Source organism: Microtus pennsylvanicus, chromosome 3, assembly GCF_037038515.1.
Source record: "Microtus pennsylvanicus isolate mMicPen1 chromosome 3, mMicPen1.hap1, whole genome shotgun sequence".
NCBI classification, from domain to species: Eukaryota; Metazoa; Chordata; class Mammalia; order Rodentia; family Cricetidae; genus Microtus; species Microtus pennsylvanicus.
The window spans coordinates 104,805,997-104,828,538 of record NC_134581.1 but is presented as its reverse complement, the minus strand read 5'-3'; the positions used below and the strand labels follow the sequence as shown (position 1 = coordinate 104,828,538).

Below are 22,542 nucleotides of genomic sequence, written 5' to 3'. Positions count from 1 at the left end.
AACCTACCTGTAGAGTGTGTCTGAAGTTTCCGGAGATATTTGATTGAGAAGGAAAGACTCTGAGTCTGGGTGACACTCTTCCCTTCTGACGTAATAAAAAGGAGATTTGGCAGTTCTACTTACCAGTACCGTCCACATCGCCCTGGTGTCTGGGCATGAAGTATGAAAGAGTGAAGGGGTCATGGAGACGTGCACTAAAGCCCCAGAAAGCTGCTGGAGCTAGGCAGTGTGTGGCAGGTTGGGACTCCCTGTGAGGAAGCCATGAGAGGCCATCGCATGGAGCTTGGCCGTGGAAGTCCCAGGATGCCATCAATGTCAGGACTGTGGGACATCTGAGGAACACCATAGTCAAGATGAGGAGCCAGCCTAAGAGAGAGTTCGTGTGCTGCAGGCAGAACTGAAAGCCAAGACCACCTAAGCCCATCAGTACGTGTGTGTGTGCATGTGCGTGTGTGTGTATAGGTGTGTGGTGCCTGTGGAGGCCAAAGGACGATGCTGGATTCCCTGCAGTTGGAGCTGGAGGTGCCAGGAACCACACTGTGGTCTTCAATAACAGCAGTGCTCTTAACTTTCTCTCCAGCTCTGAAAATGTTCTTAAAATTGGCACCCGGGATGGGGACAGAGAATATATATATAGTAAGCTTTCTGGTATTCATGTCCTTTGATGCCCAAGGGCCTCTCTGTGACCATTTTAGATCCGTTTTCCATCAGTAATTTGCACCCAGAGACTCCTAGGATGAGCTCTTTACAAGAACAGAGACTAGGAAGTCAGCTCAGTTTCCATCTTTGCACAGTTCCTCTTGCTATGTCTCTGCTCTCCAGCATGCTGACTTACCCGATTTCTGTAGAGAAAACGTAATACTGAAGACAATAGGCACATCTTGAGTCCTCAGCCAGACCCCGCCTCTCCTGAGAACGTGAGAGCTATGTGATCAGCCCCAGAATCAACTATCTTCAATCAGACATGAAAGCTGAAACTCGGCACTAAGTCATGTAAAGGCTACAGAAAGATCGAACTTTGATTAAGGCTCCCTCTGCCCCCAGAATCCCAGGTTGAGATCCAAGGGAATGAGACAGTCATTTCCCTGTTTGGCCACTAAGGGGCGCCACCATCATCCCAGCAAGAGCTCTGAGAGGTGTTCATTTCCTGGGTGTCAAGACATAGAAACACTCTGTTAAAACGTCAAAAGGTAGAGCAGATAGCTAGCTTCTATTTCCCCTCTACTGGAGGAATGTTAGTCTCACACAAGCTTCTCAACGTTCATTATAAAAGCAATGCTTTTGATTTTTCTAAGAAAGACTTTATTCACTATTTTAAATTTAGCTCATCACGAGAAGGTCGTTCCAAGAACTGAAAGTACTCTAACTACACATATTTATTTGGGAAAGAAATTAACACAAAGAAGCCTGTCAACCTGTGTCACGTGTCACTCATTTTGTGACCAACCACTAGGACGGAACGGCTTTGCTCTGGATTCTCGGTGCCCAGGGGACACACAGGAATGGTCCCTTCTTTCTCCACAGCGGAGCTGTGGCAGTCTCTGGAAGCACCGCACCACCCGTGCGGCAAACCCACGGGCTCTACAGGTTGCTATGTGACTGCGGCGTCTTCACGAGTAGTGAACGATGTCGGTAGATGCAAGTTTGCTGAGGGCTTCTAAGGGTGCCAGAGTCAAAGCTTTCAGCATCCCTCTGTCTCTGAACAGACGTGGCACCCACACTCAACGCTGCCACGTGAACCTGGAGACCCCCTGCCAGCCTTGCCTTTCTTACCTTGTCCCCACGTACCAGCCTCCTCCTTTGTTTGTTTGTTTATCTGTTTTTTGAGACAGGGTCTTTCTCTGTAGCGCTGACTGTCCTAGACAGGTTAGCCTCGGACTCACAGAGATCCACCCGCTACTACTTCCCAAGTGCTCAGATTACTGGCAGGTGCCACCGCGCCCAGAGCTAGTTTTCCTGGCAGCAGCTTGAGGTTTAGTGTCTGTTGGGAGTGGAGCGTTGTCAAGACCTTGGTGTGGTGCTCTCGCTCTGGCTGGGACCAAGCATCTTCATCTCATCAGATCACTTATTGTGATGGAGTGTAGCCCAGAGCTGCTTTCTGGAAAGATCTATTTTGATGTTTCTTTCATTTCTAAAAATTTGCTTTCTTTTATGATTATTTTTATGTGTATGGGTGTTTTCCCGCATGTGTGTTTTTGTACCATGTCCACGCGGTGCTTGAGGAAGCCAGAAGAAGGCACTGGATCACCTGGAACTGGAGTTACAGACAGTTGTGAGCTACCATGTGGACACTGGGAATCCAACCTAGGTCCTCTGGAAGAGCAACAAGTGCTCTTGACTGCTGAGTCATCTCTCCAGTCCCTAAATGGTTGTTTTTAATTTTAGGCTTATGGGTGTTTGGCCTGAATGCATGTCTGTGCAGGATATGTGCTCAGTGCTCACAGACTGGAAGAGGGAGAGAGTCGGGTGCCGGGAGTCAGGGAGTCTGGAGCTACAGACCTCTGTAAGCCACCATGAGGGTGCTGGGAATCCAAACAGTGTTCTCCGCGAGAACAGCAAGTACTCTTGAGCCATCTCTCCAGCCTCTACTTTGATTTTTCAAAAGGAGCTTGAATTCATAAAGGCTTTTAATTTTTGACTCTGCCTCTATGGTTTTTTAACATCTTATATGAAGGAGACCTACCAGGTAGAGGTCTACCCGTGTAGAAAACCTCCATAGTTTCCCCCGTTCTTTCCTATCCCCTTCTCTCTCCATGAGAGAGCAGGCAGGAACTGATGGAGAGTTAGGATGGGCTCACTGGTTCCCTCGTCCTTTAAGCTACAATTGATGTCTTTCTAATCAGGGTCAAGGGAAATCTGGAAGTCACCAGGGGATTTCCATTTTCATCATCTCTCAGCAGGAGGAGCTCTTCTCCTTGAACTTGAGTACCACGTCTTTCCTGGTTTCTGGTCCAAATCTTGTAATGGGATCTGGGGTAGGAGGTGGGAGTCACGTGGGGCAGGAGGAAGATGTGAAAGGAAAAGAATGTTGTCTCCATTCTAGTGGAGCGGCCTCGGAGAGCCGAGTGACTTGCCCAAGCCCACTCAGCTAGCGAGCAGCCTGTGCGGCATAGCACGGCCATGTTTGGTGAGCAGATCACACACTGCCCAAGTGCAAATGGTGACATGGACCTAACTGCTCCCTAGGTGTGTATGTGGGCAGTTTGCCAGCAAGCGACAGTCAAGTGTCTGGAAGGAAGAGTGTCCTTCTCTAATTTACAGTAGCTATCGGGAGCTTTGGATTGTTCCAGGAGCCCACTGTGTTTAGAAGCAACCTCTTCAACACATTTGTACAGGCTAATTCAGGGTCCCCTAAGCACCTCTGACTCTGATTCAGGGAGGGACAGAGGTCAGAGGTCAGAGAACAGCCCTGAGGTCTCTCACTTTTCTTGATCCTCAGTCCTCTCCCTCATTTGCAAATGGAAGAGGGCACTCTGTTGGAAATGAAATAACACCACATTGGTGGGATCTCAGGAAGTTTAGCCACCATATTGGTCTTGGCTGTCAGGTCAGAGGTCAAAGATCAGAGACTGCATCCAGAGAGCTGGGCTGGAGCTCTCTGAGGGGGTGACAGCTGGAGCAGAGCAGCTTAGCAGTCCTGGTTGTCCATGGCAACCCAGGACCAGTAAGCAGTGTTCTCTCCAGGCCAGTCTAGGCATGGCCCCTGCATTCTCTTCATGGTTGCTGAGCACCTTGGCAAGTTCCCACTAGACACTTCAAGGAATGCAAGTTCCCAGCTACCCTTTCCTGGGGCATTCCTCAAGCTTGCCTTTGAGGGATGAGATAGTGTCAAATGTGACTGCTTACTATGGAGGTGGTGGATTCTTGGCTTGGGGGACCTCATCTGGAACACAAAGCCACTGTGTGACTTGTAGGGATAGAAAGAACTCCTTGTCTCTGCCCCAGGGATGTTGGATCCTCTCTGAGCATCCACACAGCAGTAACAGACTGACTGACTTCCTTAAAAGTAAGCTTAAAATGCAGACACGGGGCATTGGGGGCCCCTCAGCCAAGAGGAGAACCTGTGGGTATTTGTCCTTTGAAAGGCTTTTATTTGGAAGATGTGTCTATCAACTCCTTAGGAGAGAGGTGAGAAAATGAATCCACTGAAATCAATCAAATGTCTATGCTCGATCTGAAATCCATCAGCTAATCGATCAACTGTCTATGCCCGATCTGAAATCCATCAGGCCCTGCCAGTGCACTCAAACCCCTTTGCCATCGATGCACACTTGCCTGGGCTTTGTGAGCACAGGCAAGGACCGGGTATTACTGGCTTTGCCCTACAGGGTGCCACTGGCCTTGGGGAGAGGGAGGATAGGAGCCCTGTGCAGAGTGAGCCTAGCAGGTAGCCTGGACTCTCCCCAATGGCTCACATTTCAGGGAATTTCAATTTGGTTTAGTTGTTTTATGTCAATGATCTTCAGAGTTGTTAGAGACTTACCAAACACAGAATCACAAATGTCGAGGGTCTTCCGTTTCCATGTGAGTATCTCAAGCCTTTCAGAAAAGAGCTAAAGATTAAAAACAAGGAAGGAAGGTCAGAGACTCGCGTTCAGCCCCTCTGGGGAGAGACCTGCAGGGTCAAAGGAGGAAGACAACAGGTTTTACAGAAGGAAGGGATGGGCTCCTCAAAAATCCTGTTTCAACAGGAGCACTGTGAAGCCACTTCCAGAAATGCGTCGTGGGAAGAAGGCCTTCCTGTCACCCAGATCTTGGGTAGGAGGGCTGGGTTTAAACTCAGAGCTCTGTTTCAGGTCTATACAGACTACAGGCCTGTCACACCTCCCTGCTGAGAACTTCCAGGAGAAGGGATTGACTTTCTCACTTGATAGGGCAGGCACTGATGCCCAGAAAGGGTGAGTGACAGCCCCAAGTTCACACACCCTTTCATTGAGGCTAGGGGAGGCTCCAATCAACAAGAAACAGCTTTCTTTTCTTTTCTTTCTTTTTTTAATTTTTTTTATTGATATATATATTTTTTTCTCCACCCCCTCCCTTCTCCCTTCTACTTCTACCCTCTTCCATGATCCCCATGCTCCCAGTTTACTCAGGAGATCTTGTCTTTTTCTACTTCCCATGTAGATTAGATCTATGTATATTTCTCTTAGGGTCCTCTTTGTTGTCTAGGTTCTCTGAAATTGTGAGTTATAGGCTGGTTTTCTTTGCTTTATGACTAAAAGCCACTTATGAGTGAGTATGTACATATGATATTTGTCTTTCTGGGTCTGAGTTACCTCACTCAATATGATGTTTCTAGATTCACCCATTTGCCCACAATTTTCAAGGTATCATTATTTTTTTCTTCTGTGTAGTATTCCATTGTGTAAATGTACCACATTTTCCTTATCCATTCTTCGGTCAAGGGGCATTTAGGTTATTTCCAGGTTCTGGCTATGACAAACAATGCTGCTATGAACATAGTTGAGAACATAACCTTGTGGTACAATTGAGCATTCTTTGGATATATACCCAAAAGTGGTACAGCTGGATCTTTCTTTTTTAATTTATTTATTTATTATGTATACAATGTCTGCATGTATGCCTGCCCGCCAGAAGAGGGCACCAGATCTCATAGATGGTTGTGAGCCATCATGTGGTGCTGGGAATTGAACTCAGGACCTCTGGAAGAGCAGCCAGTGCTCTTAACCTCTGAGCCATCTCTCCAGGCTCCCAGCTGGGTCTTGAGGTAGGTTATTTTCTAATTTTCTGAGAAATTGCCATACTGAAATCCAAGTGGCTGTACCAGCTTGCACTCCCACCACCAATGCAGGAGTGTTCCCTTTACCCCACAACCTTTCCAGCATAAGTTGTCATCAGTGTTTTTAATCTTGGCCATTCTCACAGGTGTAAGATAAAATCTCAGAGTTGTTTTGATTTGCATTTCTCTGATGACTAAAAATGTTGAACATTTCCTTAAGTGTCTTTCAGCCATTTTAGATTCCTCTGTTGAGAGTTCTCTGTTTAGGTCTGTACTCCATTTTTTTTATCGGATTATTTGTTCTTTTGATGTCCAATTTCTTGAGTTCTTTGTATATTTTGAAAATTTGCCCTCTTGCCTGATGTGGGGTTGGTGAAGATATTTTCCTATTCTGTAGACTGCCGTTTTGTCTTGTTGACCATGTCCTTTGCTTTACAGAAGCTTCTCAGTTTCAGGAGGTCCCATTTATTGATTGTTTCTCTCAGTGTCTGTGCTATTTATTTATGTTATTTTATATTTTATTATATATATAAGTAATATATATATATCATATAACTTATATTTAGTAAGTAGTCTCCTGTGCCCATGCATTCAAGTGTACTTTCCACTTTCTCTTCTATGAGGTTCAGTGTGGTTGGTTTATTGTTGAGGTCTTTGATCCATTTGAACTTGAGTTTTGTGCACAGTGATAGATATGGGTCTATTTTCATTCTCCTACATGTTGATATCCAGTTATGCCAGCACCATTTGTTGAATATGCTTTCTTTTTTCCATTTTATATTTTTTGCTTTTTCAAACATCAGGTGTTTGTAGGTGTGTTGATTGATATCTGAGTCTTTGATTCGGTTCCATTGGTCCTCTTGTCTGTTTTTATGCCAATTCCAGGCTATTTCAGTACTGTAACTCTGTAGTAGAGTTTGAAGTTCAGGAATGTGATGCCTCCAGAAGTTCCTTTATTGTACAGTATTGTTTTGGCTATCCTGGGTTTTTTTGCTTTTTCATATGAAGTTGATTATTGTTCTTTCAAGGTCTGTGAAGAATTTTTCAGGAATTTTGATGGGCATTGCATTGAATCTGTAGATTGCTTTTGGTGAGATTGCCATCTTTACTATGTTAATTCTACCTACCCAAGAGCATGGGAGATCTTTCCATTTTCTGGTGTCTTCTTTAAAGTTCTTGTCGTACAGGTCTTCCACTTGTTTGGTTATAGTTACTTCAAGATATTTTATGTTATTTGTGGCCATTGTGAAGGGTGATGTTTCTGATTTCTTTCTCAGTCCATTTATCATCTATGTAAAGGAGGGCTACTGATTTTTTCGAGTTAATCTTGTATCCTGCTACATTACTGAAGATGTTTATGAGTTGTAGAAGTTCCTTGGTAGAATTTTTGGGGTCATTTATGTAAACTATCATATCAGCAGCAAATAGTGAGAGTTTGATTTTTTCTTTTCCGATTTGTATCCCCTTGATCTCCTTTTGTTGTCTTATTGCTCTAGCTAGGACCTTAAGTGCTATATTGAATAGATATGGAGAGAGTGGAAAACCTTGTCTTGTTCCTGATTTCAGTGGAATCGCTTTGAGTTTCTCTCCATTTAGTTTGATGTTGGCTGTTGGCTTGCTGTATATTGCCTTTATTATGTTTAAGCATGTTCCTTGTATCCTTGATTTCTCCAAGACTTTTATCATGAAGGATATTGCATTTTGTCGAAGATTTTTTCAGCATCTAATGAGATGATCATTTTTTTTCAGATTGTTTATATGGTGGATTACATTGACAGATTTTCATATGTTGAACCATCCCCGCATCTCTGGGATGAAGCTGACTTAATCATGGTGGATGATATTTCTAATGTATTCTTGGATTTGGTTTGCCAGTATTTTATTGAGTATTTTTGCATCAGTGTTCATGCATGAGATTGGTCTGTAATTCTCTTTCTTAATAATGTCTTTGTGTGGTTTGGGTATGAGGGTAATTGTAGCCTCATAAAAATGTTTGGCAATGTTCCTTCTGTTTCTATTGTGTGGAACAATTTGAGGAGTACTGGTATTAGTTTTTCTTTGAAAATCTTGTAGAATTCTGCACGGAAACCATCTGGCCCTGGGCTTTTTTTTTTTTCGGTTGGAAGACTTTTAATGACTGTTTCTATTTCTTTAGCAGTTATAGGTCTGTTTAATTTGTTTATCTGGTCTTGATTTAATTTTTGGTAAGTGTTCTTTATCTAGAAAATTGTCCATTTTCTTTAAGTTTTCCAATTTTGAGTACAGGTTTTCAAAAAAATGACCTAATGATTCTTTGGATTTCCTCAGTGTCTGTTGTTATGTCCCCCTTTACATTTCTGATTTTGTTAATTTGGATATTCTTCCTCTGCCTTTTGGTTAGTTTGAATAAAGGTTTGTCTATTTTGCTGATTTTCTCAAAGAACCAACTCTTTGTCTTGCTGTTGTAGGGCCCCTGGTTTTTATTGGTGCTGTGTTGCTCTTTGTGGTGTTGCGTGTGTTCTTACCTTGTCTACCCATCTTTTCCTCTGTTTGGTGTAGTTGGGGCTGTGTCTCTGGTGATCAGTCTTCCAGGTGTCAGTGGATCCAAGAATCAGACGGTTGCTCTTCGTGCTGCAGTTGGGGCCACGGTGCCAGCCATCCTAGAGATTACTAAGTGTTCCCGGAAGTCGCTCTGCAATTCCAGGGTTTTTTTTTTTTTTTTGAGCCTGCTCCCATGGAGGTTGCTTATTTGGGGCTGCTCCCGCTGAGGTGGCTGCCCTGGGCTTGCTCCAGCGGAGGCTCAGGCCTGCTCCTTCGGAGCTTGCTGATTCGCAGAGGTCTCTGGCTAGGCTCTCTGCGGTGGCTCCTTTGTATATCTGTTTGATTATTTTGACATGGTGCCTACCCGGATATTCTCAACCTCAGTCTGAAATGACGATCCTGCCTCCCAGAATCTCAGAATGAGACTGTGTCAAGAAACAGCTTTCTATACTTGTGACCTCAGACTTGGATGTTACAATGGAAGCGTTGGCTTTGGGAATCACCTGACCCTCCTCTCAGATGACCGTTACTTACATGTGTCCCTTGGTAATCTGCTGAGCCTCTGACTCCCACTGTGTTTGTTGGGAGGATTAATATGCCTCACACAGAGAGACCAGAATGCCCAGAGGCCCTCTGCTTCTTCTAGGATTGCCTAAATGATCCGAAAAGCCTGCATCCACCCAGGATCTGAAACATGCTGGGCGTGGGATCCAGTTTCCTCATGAACAGGTCTTGAACTGGCTTTTTTACAAGTGACTTCTAAAGCTAAATATTTGTAAAAACAAAACAACAACCACTCGGAGAGAACCTCGGCAAGGGAAAGCAGCGACAAGGGTGATGAAAGTGAACTTCCTCTCTGAATGCAGCTGTGCTGGACCAGAGCCTAGCAGAATTATATTCTGCAGGCCAAAGGGCGGGCCATGACATGGAAAATCAGCCCCTGAGAGAGCTGCCAGAGGCTTTCTGGGGAGGAATGAGCTGCACAGGCTCTGCTGCACCAGGGAAGTTGGGGGAATTGCAGTCTCAGCTGCAACAAGAGCTGCCCAACAGTGCGTGGACAGGAGAGCCACAGTGTCAGGATGGCATGGAGGGTCCAGACCCCTTGATCCCAGTGAAGGACCAGAGTCAGCACCTCTGTTGGAATAAACTCCTGTGGGAAGCTTTGCCTTGTGGGGGTAGGATAGCTGCCGGCCAGTGTCCGCAGAGCTAGCACCGGGCTTCCTGAGATTTTAGCCACCTTGTTCTGTCCTCAGCATATTACAGAACAGATGCCCAGGGGCTCAGTTTTGGCCATACAGTCTTTCAGGTCCTATCCGCTGCCTGATGGAGGAGGAAACCAGGTCTTCTTGCAGGAGACTCTCTCTTGCACAGTAAGGAGCCCTCTCAACTCCCTAAGCCCTGGGGACCTCCACAGAACTGAAACTGGCCATCTTCAACAGCATTCCTTATGGAAGCTGCATCCTCAGCCTTTCAGGCCCTCCAAGTGCATGACGGTGAGCATGCAACCTGTGGGTTCTTGTGCCTCTTCACAGATGCAGCTGTGCTTGTAGAACAAGGCTTCTTCCTACGATACAGTCTGAAAAGATGCTCCTGTCACCCTTACCGCCATAGTGTCTGAACAGCTCAACATAAGAAACAGATCTGTATGTGCTGTCTGGGAAAGCCCTGATGAGGTATTTAATACAAACCACATTGTTTGACTAACATGATCTATTGCTTCAGATTACGGAGCCCTATATATGACTACTTGTTTGTATCTATCTGCAGAAAACTCTAGGAGGAAGTCCTCCAAGCTGTTAATAATGGCTGCTTACAGGGAGACGTTTTCTTGTACATTTCCATACTCTTTTTGTTGTCTTCATAACAAATATACATAACAAACATTCTGAGTAAGAATTCTTCCAGGGTTCCCGTTTCCATGACATAGGTACTGAGCACATGCAGTGAGCAGTTAGCTCAGCTTCTAATGAGTGTCTTCTCTGAGTCCAGTCCAGGATCCCTAGCCCAGAAAAATCAGCCGGCAGATGCTCTGTCAGTGTTGACACGAGGCCGTTTGGGGCCAGGCTGGCGCAGCTGCTGTGAAGCTGGCGTCTACAATGGACCAGTGGGTCCTGCACCCTACAACTCATCCCTCGTGAGATCCCCAGGGCTGCCCTATGTCAGAACTGCACTAGGTACCAGGGCCACAGCACTGGGGGAAAAGACACCGTGTCTGCTCCGTGCCATGCGACAACTTTCTCAGGGTGACCCGGTCTCGTCTGTAAAAAGCACACATTTGTTTGAAAGGCTTTCATTTGAGAGGTGAGTGTTGAGAAGCCCAGTTCACACGGGACTGGCCAGAACTGGCTCTACGGAGTTACTTCACTATACCCGGTTTCAGCTGCACAGAAACTGCTGCAGCCATGGTCTGAGTGGGCCACGGACTGTATGCGCTGGTGGCAGATGTTGGCATCACTCATGGCACTAATTTTATGGACAAGAGCTGACCATAGATTTTCACCCAGATGCCACAGGAAAGCGTGGAGGTCGTGTGCTGTACTGTGAGGGGTCTTGGAGAGGACAAGGCACGGAGCTGTGGGAGTGAAGCTGGGCTGCCGTGGAGACTCCAGGAAGCCAGAGAGGCCGGAACATGGAACATCTTGCTGAGGAAAGGTACCCACAATGAGCAGAGTGAACCCAAGGGTAGCCATGTGGATTGAAGCCCTAAGGTCATTGCAATGACACTGCCTCATTTCTGTGGAGGTCACATCCCATAAGTACAAGTCCCAGATGCTGGGCATTGAGTTATAGGATTGAAAGTCTTGCTGGGTTTGGTTTTGCTTTGGTCTATCTCCTTTTTATACGCCCCCACTGCCAACTCCCTCCTTTTGGAATGGAAACCTTTATCAAGTGCCATTTTGTGCTGGAAGTATGCAAATGGGCTTTCCTTTATTTGTTTGGTTTTAGTTTATTTTTTATTTTTTTTTTTTTTTGAGACAGGGTTTCTCTGTGTAGCTGTCCTGGAACTCTGTAGATCAGGCTGACCTCAGTCTCACAAAGATCCACCGGCCTCTGCCTCCCTGGCATCAAAGGTGTGTACAACCACTGCCTGACTGCAAATCGATTTTTTAATTTGTACAGCCTCGCAGTTAAGAATCTTAGACTCTGGCCTTTCAATAGTACTGTAACCGCTGAGAAGATGAAGCTTCCTGGAGACAGCATGTGCTATGCCTGGTGGGACCGCAAGAGCAGAAGTGGATGCTATAGTTTGTATATGTAATGTCACCCAAAGGGGTGCTGAAGGCTTTGGTCTGGCTGATGATATTCTTAGAGGTGGAGCATCAGTTATGATGTGAGCAGAGCCGGAAGCAGGTCATGGGAACACGCCTTAAGTGGTGTGGTTTGTTCTTGCCCCTTCCTTCCGCTCTCTTTGCGGCCTGCCAAGAGTTGCCAGCTTTGTTCCCTGGTTTGCCACAGGCCCATCGTGATGGTGCCAAACAATTATAGAGTAAAACCTCCAAAACAACAAATCAAAAGAAATGCTTCCTTCTTTAAGTTGAATTCTTTGGGCATTTTAACATACTGGTAGAAACCTAATGCAGACGTCAAAGGGGGGAGACACTTGTTGCAATCTTTCTAACTTTAGAACATTAAGACTGCCTGCTGTGGTCTGGGAATAGCTGTGTGGCATTCCTGGCATTTGCTCAATGGCACAAAGACTTTCAGTGTTTACTATGTTTTTCTCTGTGCCGTTTCACTATCAATTGGGGCATCAAAATGGAAATTGAAATGTTTTTAATGGTAGTCAGAAAAGGGAATAAAAATCCCCACTTTCCTGTGAAATAGCCATTTCCCAAACATCTAGCCAGGAGTAATTGCTCCAGATCTGACTGGAAGATTCCATCCCAAACCGCCGCCAGGCAAATCTTTCTCACCTACTTAGTATCCTTACTTGCCTCCAGCTCCAGCCCACTCTGGCCCACAGCCACGTTCATTTCTTTCTCTCCTCAGTTTGGTTTTGTTAGTATGGAAGGCGTCCGTGGCTGGAGCTAGAGAGCCATGATTTGCTCATAGGCTGAGATCGTCCTTTTTGTTTCTGGTCCTTCCTGCCTAGGTCCTGAGCACCCACGATGACTCATTAGGTCCACACAGCATTTCTTAGAAGAGGCACAATGTGTCCCAAACTTCTGTTCCCCGGGAGCCAGAGTTACAGGGCACTGTGAACTCCCGACGTGGGTGACAGGGACTGAACTCAGGTCCTCTGGAAGAACGGTAGACACTCTAATCACAGCAGTCTCTCTAGTCTGGTGTTTTCTTTACACAGAAAAAGCACCGGTTTATGTAAACAGTGTGAAGAGCAATTGTGGGGGAGGGGCTGAGGTTGACAGCAACTCAGAGATGATGTGTCAGGATTGATGATGTCGTTTTGGGCTGATCTTTTCCACACCTACCTATTCACACGGGCAATATCCAGATAGATTCTACTCAGAGGGTGCGGTGGTCTGTACTGGGGTGCTGCTCTGGCTGAGGAATGCACACGTGGGTCCCTCTGCGCCAGCACTGGGCTTTCCTCTCCAGACTCCTGGGGAGACTGAATCCAGCAGTCTCTCAGAGAGGTCCTGGCCAGTTCCTCCAAGTGCCACATGCAGGGCCAGTGTGCCAGCACGGCAGCACCTGGCCTCCGGCTCCCAGATTGCAGCTAACCTGAGAACCCGCTCTTTGCTGCACCTGCCAATAAGACACGAGTTTATCTGTGTTCTTAAGCGGCTCTGCAATGGCACTCTGTCCGAAACTCCATTTGTGGGATTACTGTGCTATCCTTGCTTTCCCTCAACAACTTAGCAAACCTAATACCTAGCCCTGGAGAAGCAGCTCTTTTAAAAGCTTGTCTGTCCCATTTTATGTGACTGAATTCCTAATAAGAATGTGAAACAGTCCTCAGAGCGTATATCTGGGTTGTAGGCAGGACATACAAAAAGCGAGGCAGACAGCGGCTTGAGCCCTGTGCCTCTAGGGATCCACAAATGCTATGTAGACAAGCTTGTCAACTGTGTCGGAAGACCAGAGCTGAAATCTCTGCCCTCTGCTCTTGCTCGTGCCTCAGTTTCCCGGTCTTTACAGACAGTGACTGGACTACTGTGAGGACTGAAGGGAACCACACTGTGTTCGTGGGGGTTGTTCCCTGCCATGCTGGGATCTGGGATGGAGACAGATTTCCACTCCAGAGGGTATGGCCCCTTTCCAGTCACTCACCCGCCAGAAGTGCCTTTGCCTGCTGTGTGAACTTTCATGGGTTTATCCTGTTCAGTGTTAGTCACTGAGGTTCCCTGCCAGAATTCTAACTTATCAATCACATGACTATCACATGAACCCACCCCCAACCCCCCACCCCACCAATTCTCTTGTGACAAAGCGGCTACCATCTTCCCCGTGCACCTTGGGGCAGGGCACAGAGCATGTCTGACTATGGTCTGCTCCCTGGCATCTGGGCTGCTTGAGTGGATGCCCAAGGCAGAGCTGGTTCCCAAAGTGAGTTCTCAGAGGGTGCCTGGATATGTGCGGAGAGGACCCCACACACACCCCAACCCAGCCCCCCACATCTCTGCTTCCCTCCTTATTCATCTTCCAAGCAGGGAGTGTGGGCTGCCAACTCCAGCAGCAGTGCCATGACTCAATGCCTCTGGGAAGAGTCTGTGTCTGTGTGGGCTGAGGGCCGCTGGAGCAGCTGCGGGGGGGCTCTGGCTAGCACGGAGAGGCTCTCCCACGTGCAGGGTGTCAACATGAGACACCTGTGCTTCACTTATGTCCTCCAGAAGGAAACATACAAGGAAGGAAAGAAGAGCCACCTTCTGTCCACCCATTTATTATTTACAATATTAAGGCACGAAGTTTAAGCAGCAAAGAACAGGAGAATCTTTGGCTGACCAACAGTATCCACAGCCACAGCTGAGCGGGGACTCCCCCACTCTGCACATGGACCCGTCTGGACGGATCTGGACGCCGCCTCTCAATGTAATCCGGTGACACAAAGATGCCAAAGATAAACGTGGACACCAGGGCCTACTGGGCAGTGCGGCACATGCCCCCAGAACAGGGGAGGGACACACACACACAACCACAGCCACACACACACAAGGCAAGCGGGAAGGACAGGGGCCTCAGGGCACTCGGTCAGGCTGCAGCTGGTGCCTGTACCGGCCCTGTTTCACAGAGTTTGACACCGATTCTGTCAGTGCCTCAGTGAGGAGGAGGTACCACTGGCCCTCCTAGAAAACATTCAAATACACAAGTACTGTGGATAAGTCTGTCCCGTCTGCTTGGTAATAAATACTCGCAGGTGTGTGCGTGAGAACAGGCAGAGTCACGAGTAAACACAACACGGGTGGCAGAACTGGAGCGGCTGAGTCTAGAAGCTGTTGGCTATGCACTGCCTCGGAGGGAGGGCAAAGGGCACACTGCAGTCACAGCACACACGACAATAACATGCACTTAGATCTCCATTTTACAGAACCCCTACTGGGTGTTCACACTAATGAATATGTACTTAGGGCTGTGGCATTCGCAGTGGGCTGGAAACGCATGAGGCCTGGCAAGAGAAAAGGGCTCGAAAACAAGGCCCTAGGGGTCATGTGTACAAATGACTCTTCTACATGTCTTGATAGTCTTCTAAAATGTGTGTGTGTGTGTGTGTGTGTGTGTGTCAGAGAACCACCTGCAGGAGCTGGTTCCCTCCTCCTGCCACGTGAGTCCTGGGGAATCTTGGCTTTGGTGGCAATCCCTTTTCCATTGAGTCATCTCGCTGACCCTGGAACTCTTATTCTGACTAATTGCCCTCTGTGTTCTTTTACTTGTCCTGTGTAGGACTTGGGATTATTTCCAAAACTTAAATCCATTCTCAAAAGACAAGGGCCTCTCACCTCATGGAGAATCGGAGGAATGTGCCAGGCCCTGGAGGCCATGCCGCTAGAACAGTCAACAGCATTTGACCTGGGGAGCCCTGCAGCCCTCCCAAGAAGAAAGCTCATGGGAAACAGTAGGGCTTTCTGGATATTAAGAAAAGAATTCCACCTTATATGTATGCCCTTACATATACATATTGTAATATATCATTAAGTTACTAAACAAGAAAGGGCTATACTACTGAGAAGAGGAAAAAACACTGCTGGTTGTCTGGCTTCAGAAGTTTGTCTGAAGCCTATTTCCCATGGGTCCACCCCACGAGCAAATGCCTTAAACAATCCTCACATTAACCAAAGACAGCAAGAACACATTAACTATTAGAAAGAGTGGATAAAAGCCGACGTGTATACTTAGAGACTGGCTGCCTCAGCTGTCAGGGAAGTTACTGGATTTCTCTGGCTTCACCATTTAAGAACATTGTCAGACCTTGCTTCCAATGGCCACGAGACTCCTTTGCCTAAAAGGGATGTGTGACCACCCGGAGAACACAGGGAAAGACTGCACCCTCCCACTCAGCACAGCTCTCTGCAGCCCACACAGGAGAGACCTGCCTGGATGTCCCTTGTTGTCACTGTCATCTTCACTGTCTCCGGGACTTCAGCCTCATCTGACCATTCACGCAAGTCTCTGGGACTTGACAGGTTGCAGAGAGGGGAGGATTCAGCTCATCAGCTCTTGGAAGGAGGAGCTTCAGCCACATTCAGTATGTGCAGGTGGCTAAGGCCAAGCAAGGGACAGCAAATAGGACACTTGCCTCTCTGCAGGGGACACCGGAGCTTCTTTCCTGAGGGTAGAACACTGGATTCTCTGTTCTGAGGCCAGAACTCACTTGGAGCAACTTTCTTGAAATCTACTCAAAACAAAAGGTCAGGCTACATGGGCTCCAAAGAAAGAGGCCTCTGCAGGACTGATTTTACCAATCCCTCCCCGACTCCTAAGGAAAGCTGGGGGCAGAATAGGCAGCCCCGCCCTGGAGGCACAGTGGAGACATGCCGGACACTACAGCCGATGGCACCACCTTCTGGGAAACAGAGAACAATGCCAAGTGTTCAGCTCACTCTTAATTCTTTGGAAATTACTGTGTTTTTCCTGGCAGCTTAGTGCTATGGACCTCCAGACAGGAAGAGTTCTTACATACAGAATCATCTATTTAATGAAACCACAGTGGCAGAGACCTGACCAATACCTGGAGACACGCAGATGTCACCGCACTGCCCTCCAGGACAAAGCAGGATGCTGTCAAGTCATCACCAAAACAATAGCCTTTGCCCTTAACCCTGAGACAAGTCTCAGGTTCTGCGACCAGACGCCCCTGAGAGACCTGAAGGCTAGACCGCTGCTCTGTGAAGGTTGTGCTTTTGACAGAACGTGAAGACTTCTGTCCCCATCTGAGAATGCTGGGTTTGATGGCAACAGGTGGTTTGGGCTTAGTCCTGTTCTCAGGCCCCAAGAGGTGTGGCAGTGTCCCTGTGTGCACACAAGTTTCACACATGGGGCCACAAAGCATGAGGAACAGCTCCGCATATCATGCTCAAGACTGCGCAGCCTGCGGTTGAGACTCCTACGTCTCTAAAGCCTCGCATCTGCTTGAAAGGTTGGAGATGAGCTGTAAGCCTCTTGGGTCCAGTTTCTGCGTCTGTGTGTGCAACCAGAAGCGTCAACCTGGTCTTGTGCCCATGGTGCTTTAGGGACCAGTTACAGGCACTGTTTCTGGTCCTTGCACGCTGTTCTCAGGGTCAAGCAAGATCAGCTCCTATGAACACCTCAGAGCTTGCAATGGCTGTGAGTACTATAGCTCCTCTGTCCTGTAGGTTTCAAAGAATTATGCAATGGAAAACTGAAGGCAGGCCTCGGCCTTAAAGCCATAGCCTCTCTCTCAACATGGAGTCTTGGAAAAAGCCACAGTACTCGTGGAGTTGAAGCCCCAAACTGTCCGTGTCCCTTTTGTGTTTTGACAACTGAAATGTTGACAGTTGGCTAGAACAGAGGTCATCCGTCCAAGTATGCAGTATGCCTGGAACACTCAGACTAGACTTTGAATAAACTGGGCTGTGCTTCACCCCTATGCTGGGAGACAGCCTAATTTTAGGGGGTTTAGACATAGTACAGGGCTGAAGACCTCCCTAACTTTCCTTTCTGCTTTGTCTCCAGCATTGATTGGAGACAATATGCTCTTAAGAGAGTTAGTTGCCATCAACTCCACGCCCTATCTAAAACGGTCCCTACTCCCATGGGCATCCATCCTCTGGTCCCTCTCAGCTGACAAACTCCCCTACACTGTCTCTCACCCCTCCCCATAGCACACAGGGCAAGCTCAGCACCCAGGCTGCCAGAGATGTGAGACTGCAGAGGAAAGGAGAGGGTAGCAGCTCTAAGCCTGGTGCCCACTGCCCAGCAGAGCGTGGAGAGCTCAGCTCCACCTTTGTCCTGTCAGATGGCTCAGGTATTGGACAAGACCACTGGCATCTCCTCTGCTCTCCTCTTCTGTTCTGAGCTGTTCTCCAGGCTACACCTCTCACAATCCATGCACCACCTCAGCCTGGGAGGTCATCATTTCACCCAGGTTTTGCCCTGGGGAAAAGTCCTGGAACAAATGGCCCGAGCAGAGCTCCCCATGCACACAGTCCTTCAGTGCTGCGGTTAAGAATCACAGACATACCGCTTTTCTTTCTTCCCTTGAGGGAGAAGTAGTGATGAGGAAATGGACTTGGAAAACAAATCCTCCTGAGCTTGGGGATAGTCTGGGAGCCTGAAGGGCCATTTGTGCCCCGGACAGCTTCTCCTGTGCTCTGCAGGCGGCCAGTGTCCACAGCAATGCACATGAGACCTGACAGCGGTAGCATCCTCAGGGGCCTGGCCCTCACTCACGGTGGCTCATTTCCACGACTCTGCTGCCTCACCTAGGTAAGCTGTGTCCCTTGTAAGACACTGGCCACACTGCGCATCAACTAATCTTGAATTACACAGCAAGTTCACAGGAAAGAAAAATGATAGCGGAAGCTGTTTGCTTACCAACAGCAACCAAGGGAGAGCAATGAACAGACCCAAAAGCCTCAAATATGAGAAAGTGGCCCAGGTGGCCTGGTGAGATCTTGGGAGCTGCCTGGAAAACTGTGTGTAAGCCACCATTGGGTACCCGCAGCACCGGTTCATACTGAAGTCTTCCCAAAGGGGCCATGGGGTGGAACTGTCAAGCTTCTTTCAAGAGAGGGGATGGGAGTGAAAAATCCAAGCAGAGGCATGATGTGATGTCAGTGGCTCATGGACTCCTGCTCTCCCTCATCCAGGCCTCCCTGGCTCACAGTGAGATTAACAGCCGCACTTTAGCTAAGCAAAGAAGGGGGTGGAGCAACCAGGGTGCCAGCATGAGGTGGACACCACAGCAAAGACGACAGTCTCCTAAGTCCCACATGTGAGGAAATCTGCTATGTCTCAGTAAACAGAAAAAAATACAACAAAAGAAAGTACGGAAGTAGAGCAGAGACAAACAAGTTCTTAGAAGTTAGGGTGGGTGAGGACCATCCTGTCAGAAATACCACTCAATCCAGACAAGCAAAACTTCACACTGAGATCACAAACCAAACAGCCAAGTAGGTGACAAAACTTGCCTGTGGAATTCCCCATTACCCTGGATGCATCTTCAAAGGGCAGGCACACACACACACAATACACACACACACACACACACACACACACACACACACACACACATGCACACACGTGTGTGAGACCCCATGATGGCACAGAAACACCACATTATGCCAAAATGGGTGTTCAGGATTTCTAGCAGATTCTTCTTGGAACAAACCTGCTAAGAGGCAAAGGGAATGGGGGTGAGTCCAAGGAAGGCCCAACTCTTCTTCATCTGTTTATAAGCCAAGAATGGGGGAACGTATGGAGCCTCCCCAAGACATACAACTTCTCTACAATGAAAAATCCCACTCCTATTTCTTCTCAACTCTGCTTCCAAGTCTGCACGCATCTTTCTTCCCCTCTCTGCAGTCCTGCGAGCCGGCTGTTTGTAACATTATGAAGTGTTCACACCTGTCCTGGTTTTCCATCTAGATCTTCTCGTCTTCCAGCCATCTTTCCTGACAGCACGCTGGTGTGAAACTCCACAGAACGAGGCTAGATGAGCACTTCCATCATCTCCCCATCCGGGAATTCAGGCTTGTGCAACAAGCTGCTAACACGGCCTCTGTGGTCTGTCGACTTCCCGTGACCAGGAGAGCTCTCTGCCAAAGAGAGGGCAAATATCAGCAGCTGGCGCTCCAGGAGCCGGCGCTCCAGGAGCCTGTGCTGTGGTTTCCCAAGCACTCTCTCTGATGGGAGCATTTCTACTGTCAGGACCCTCCCAGGAGTCTCGTGCACCTTGGTGTATTCATGGGAGGCTGAGACTATCTCAGTGGGAAGTGCAGAAAGACTGGTGGGGGGATCCTAGAGAGGACAGTGTCTTAGGGTTCTGGACTGAGTAGAAGTTAGGAAATGAGGAAGCTGCTGAAGACCCAAATTCCCCTAATTCCTGTCTGCTCAGATGTGAACAAGCAGCCTCACACCTCAGTCCTGCCACGCTGTTCCTACCACGATGGACTGTCCCCCAAACCCTGAACCCACAGCCTCACACCTCAGTCCTGCCACGCTGTTCCTACCATGATGGACTGTCCCCCAAACCCTGAACCCACAGCCTCACACCTCAGTCCTGCCACGCTGTTCCTACCATGATGGACTGTCCCCCAAACCCTGAACCCACAGCCTCACACCTCAGTCCTGCCACGCTGTTCCTACCATGATGGACTGTCCCCCAAACCCTGAACCCACAGCCTCACACCTCAGTCCTGCCACGCTGTTCCTACCACGATGGACTGTCCCCTCCCCCCAATCATGAGCCCACGGCAAATCCTCCCTCCCCCAGGTGACTTCTATCAGATATTTGCCTGCCCCCTGGGGAAGGGCAGAACACGCGTGTCGCCAGGTCACTTGAGCTGGCTATTTCCTTTCTTCAGTAACGAACTAAGCAGACCTAGACACATGTGAGCTCCACGACAACAAAGAGCACACTCAGTCTGTGTCACTATGGCAACCACTACCAAAACATAGGAGCCAATGGGGCTTCCTGATCTGCAGCTCCCCTACAGATTCCTTCCCCCACCCCCATTTAGTCCCACAGTCCCACGGGGTCTCCAAGTGTGGTAGAGGTAGGGGCCACATACCCAGTTTCTCCATGGTTCCTTTGGCAGCTGGATGCTTCAGTATGGGGCTGTTGGAAGGGGCAGTGCTCAGTCGGCCACGGCTGGGGAGAGAAGCCGTGTTGGGCCAGAAGAGATCAGTGCTCTTGTCGGTCTGCGTGCTACTGTCCTTGCTGCCTGTCTTGGCGTGGGTGCTGCTGGCCGACGCGGTGGAGGCCGGCGGGGACAGTGCAGAGGCGGGTGTGGTGGGCAGCAGGGGGGCAGACGCCTGTCCCTGGTGCTCCTTCCCCAGCAGGAATCCTGAAGGCAGAAGAAGCGACTTTTCAAGGAAGATCTGTTTCCCTCTACTTCCTTTTATAAGAAAACTTATCTTTCTCTTTCCAGGCCGGGGATGACTTCATTTATGCAATGATTTATTCTCTAAGCCCTAATAAACACTTGTGTGCATGCTTGATGTAATGAGAAATACTCCTATATTATGTCACCAGTCCCATGTCATTAAATTCCCTGTGGGGTTGGTAATTGTATTCTAAATTCAAACAACTGAAAACCATGGTTGGACTGGTGGGGTAGCTCAGGGGGTAAAAAGACCCATGCCACTCAGCCCTGCCAACCTGAATCCCATCTCCTCACTGCCCAGACGAAGAGGTGGGATGGAGAAATCTCTCCTGGGAGCTGCTCAACCATTAGGAAGACGGACAACCTTGTCTCTGCCGTCTCTTCAAGTCATCATACATGAAATGGGAAGACCTGAGGTCCATGTTGGTGGCCTCCACCCGAACCCTCAGAATCGCTCCTGATTCTGTGGCTGGCATGTGGGCACCAGTTACACTGACAAGGAGGTAAACTGGTGTGGACAGCAGGGCCAAGGTGCTCAATGCTCAGACCTTGTGCTGACCTCCAACTCAGGCACCAGCAGTGAGACCTGGATGCATGTCACAGGTCTCTCCTGGGAAGTTTCCATCAGACCTGCCTCTCACTGGGTTTGGAGCTAAGTGTCCTTGCGATGGTCTTTATCATAGCTGCTGTCCCCACAAATCCTCTCTGATGAGCTGAAGTTGTAGTGGCCACCAGTAGAGGGGCTTCAGACAGATATTCTGGCTGAGAGTCTTTGACCCTACCCCCCAACTCTGTGGGTTCATGTGGAGGCTCTCAGACACTGTAGGACAAATCAGCTGGATCCCTCTGAGGTCCTGTATGGGAGAAAACTGACTCTGGGCAGAGCATATGAAAACACATGCTGAGCAAGAGACAGGGGTCAAAGAAGGGCCCCCTGGAGTTGCCAGCAAGCAGAGGGGAAGGAACAGAGGACTTGGGAGCATCCTCTCCAAGCTCACTGGCCCAGCCTGTGAAGCGTCCTGTCTACTCCAGATACCGCTCCATCTAAGACCCACTCCAGGATAACTCCCAGCATCCTGCCTGTACCACACAGGAAGAGTGGTCCTCTGGGCACACTCTCCCCATTCTCTCCGCGAGCCTTTGCGTGTTGCACAGGTGTGGATACACTGTGGAGCAGTCGCAGTCATGGCCCAGGACGGGGTGGCAGTCTGGGTGTGGTAGTCTGAATGCAGTTGGCTCCCATAATCTCATAGGGAGTGGCACTATTAGGAGGCGTGGTTTTGTTGGGTGACCATGGCCTTGTTGGAGGAAGTGTGTCACTGTGGAGGCCAGCTTTGAGTTTCCTATACTCGGAATACTCCCCAGTGTGTCAGTCAACTTCCTGTTGCCTGTGAGATGTAGCACTCCTGGCTCCAGCACCCCATCTGCCTGCATGCTGCCATGCCCCCCACCATGATGATGATGGTCTGAACCTCTGCAACTGTAAGCAAGTCACCCCAATTAAATGTTTTCCTTGTGAGAATTTTCTCGGTCACGCTTTCTCTTCACAGCAATAGAAACCTCACTGAGACAGAGGGGCTCTAGGCGTGTCCTGCTAGGACATTTTGTGTTCTTCCTGTCAACGATATTGACAAGCATCAAGCCAAGCCCAGTAGCTCACAAACCTTTAGAATCTGCACAGTGCTGTCATGTACCTGGCTTAGCTCGCGCAACCCAACATGATTGGCTTTACTCCCCATTTGAAGAATGTTCAAATTGAGATGAGGTGGGGGCTGGAGAGATAGATGGCTCAGGGGTTAAGAGCACTGGCTCTCTTCC

At 48.5% G+C, this 22,542-nt stretch overlaps 1 protein-coding gene across 6 annotated transcripts in view; it reads right to left on the bottom strand.

Moving 5' to 3' along the window:
- Window positions 1–14,086: 14,086 nt before the first annotated feature.
- Amotl1 (angiomotin like 1) overlaps window positions 14,087–22,542 on the bottom strand; it is a 119,374-nt gene continuing 110,918 nt past the window's right edge. For all 6 annotated transcript variants that reach the window (XM_075966802.1, XM_075966801.1, XM_075966800.1 and 3 more), the window contains 2 exons: window positions 20,410–20,685; window positions 14,087–19,434 (listed from right to left, as the gene is read on the bottom strand). In XM_075966802.1, the coding sequence (XP_075822917.1) occupies window positions 19,328–19,434; window positions 20,410–20,685 (383 nt within the window). In that variant the 3' untranslated portion in view covers window positions 14,087–19,327. The remainder of the gene's footprint in view (window positions 19,435–20,409; window positions 20,686–22,542) is intronic.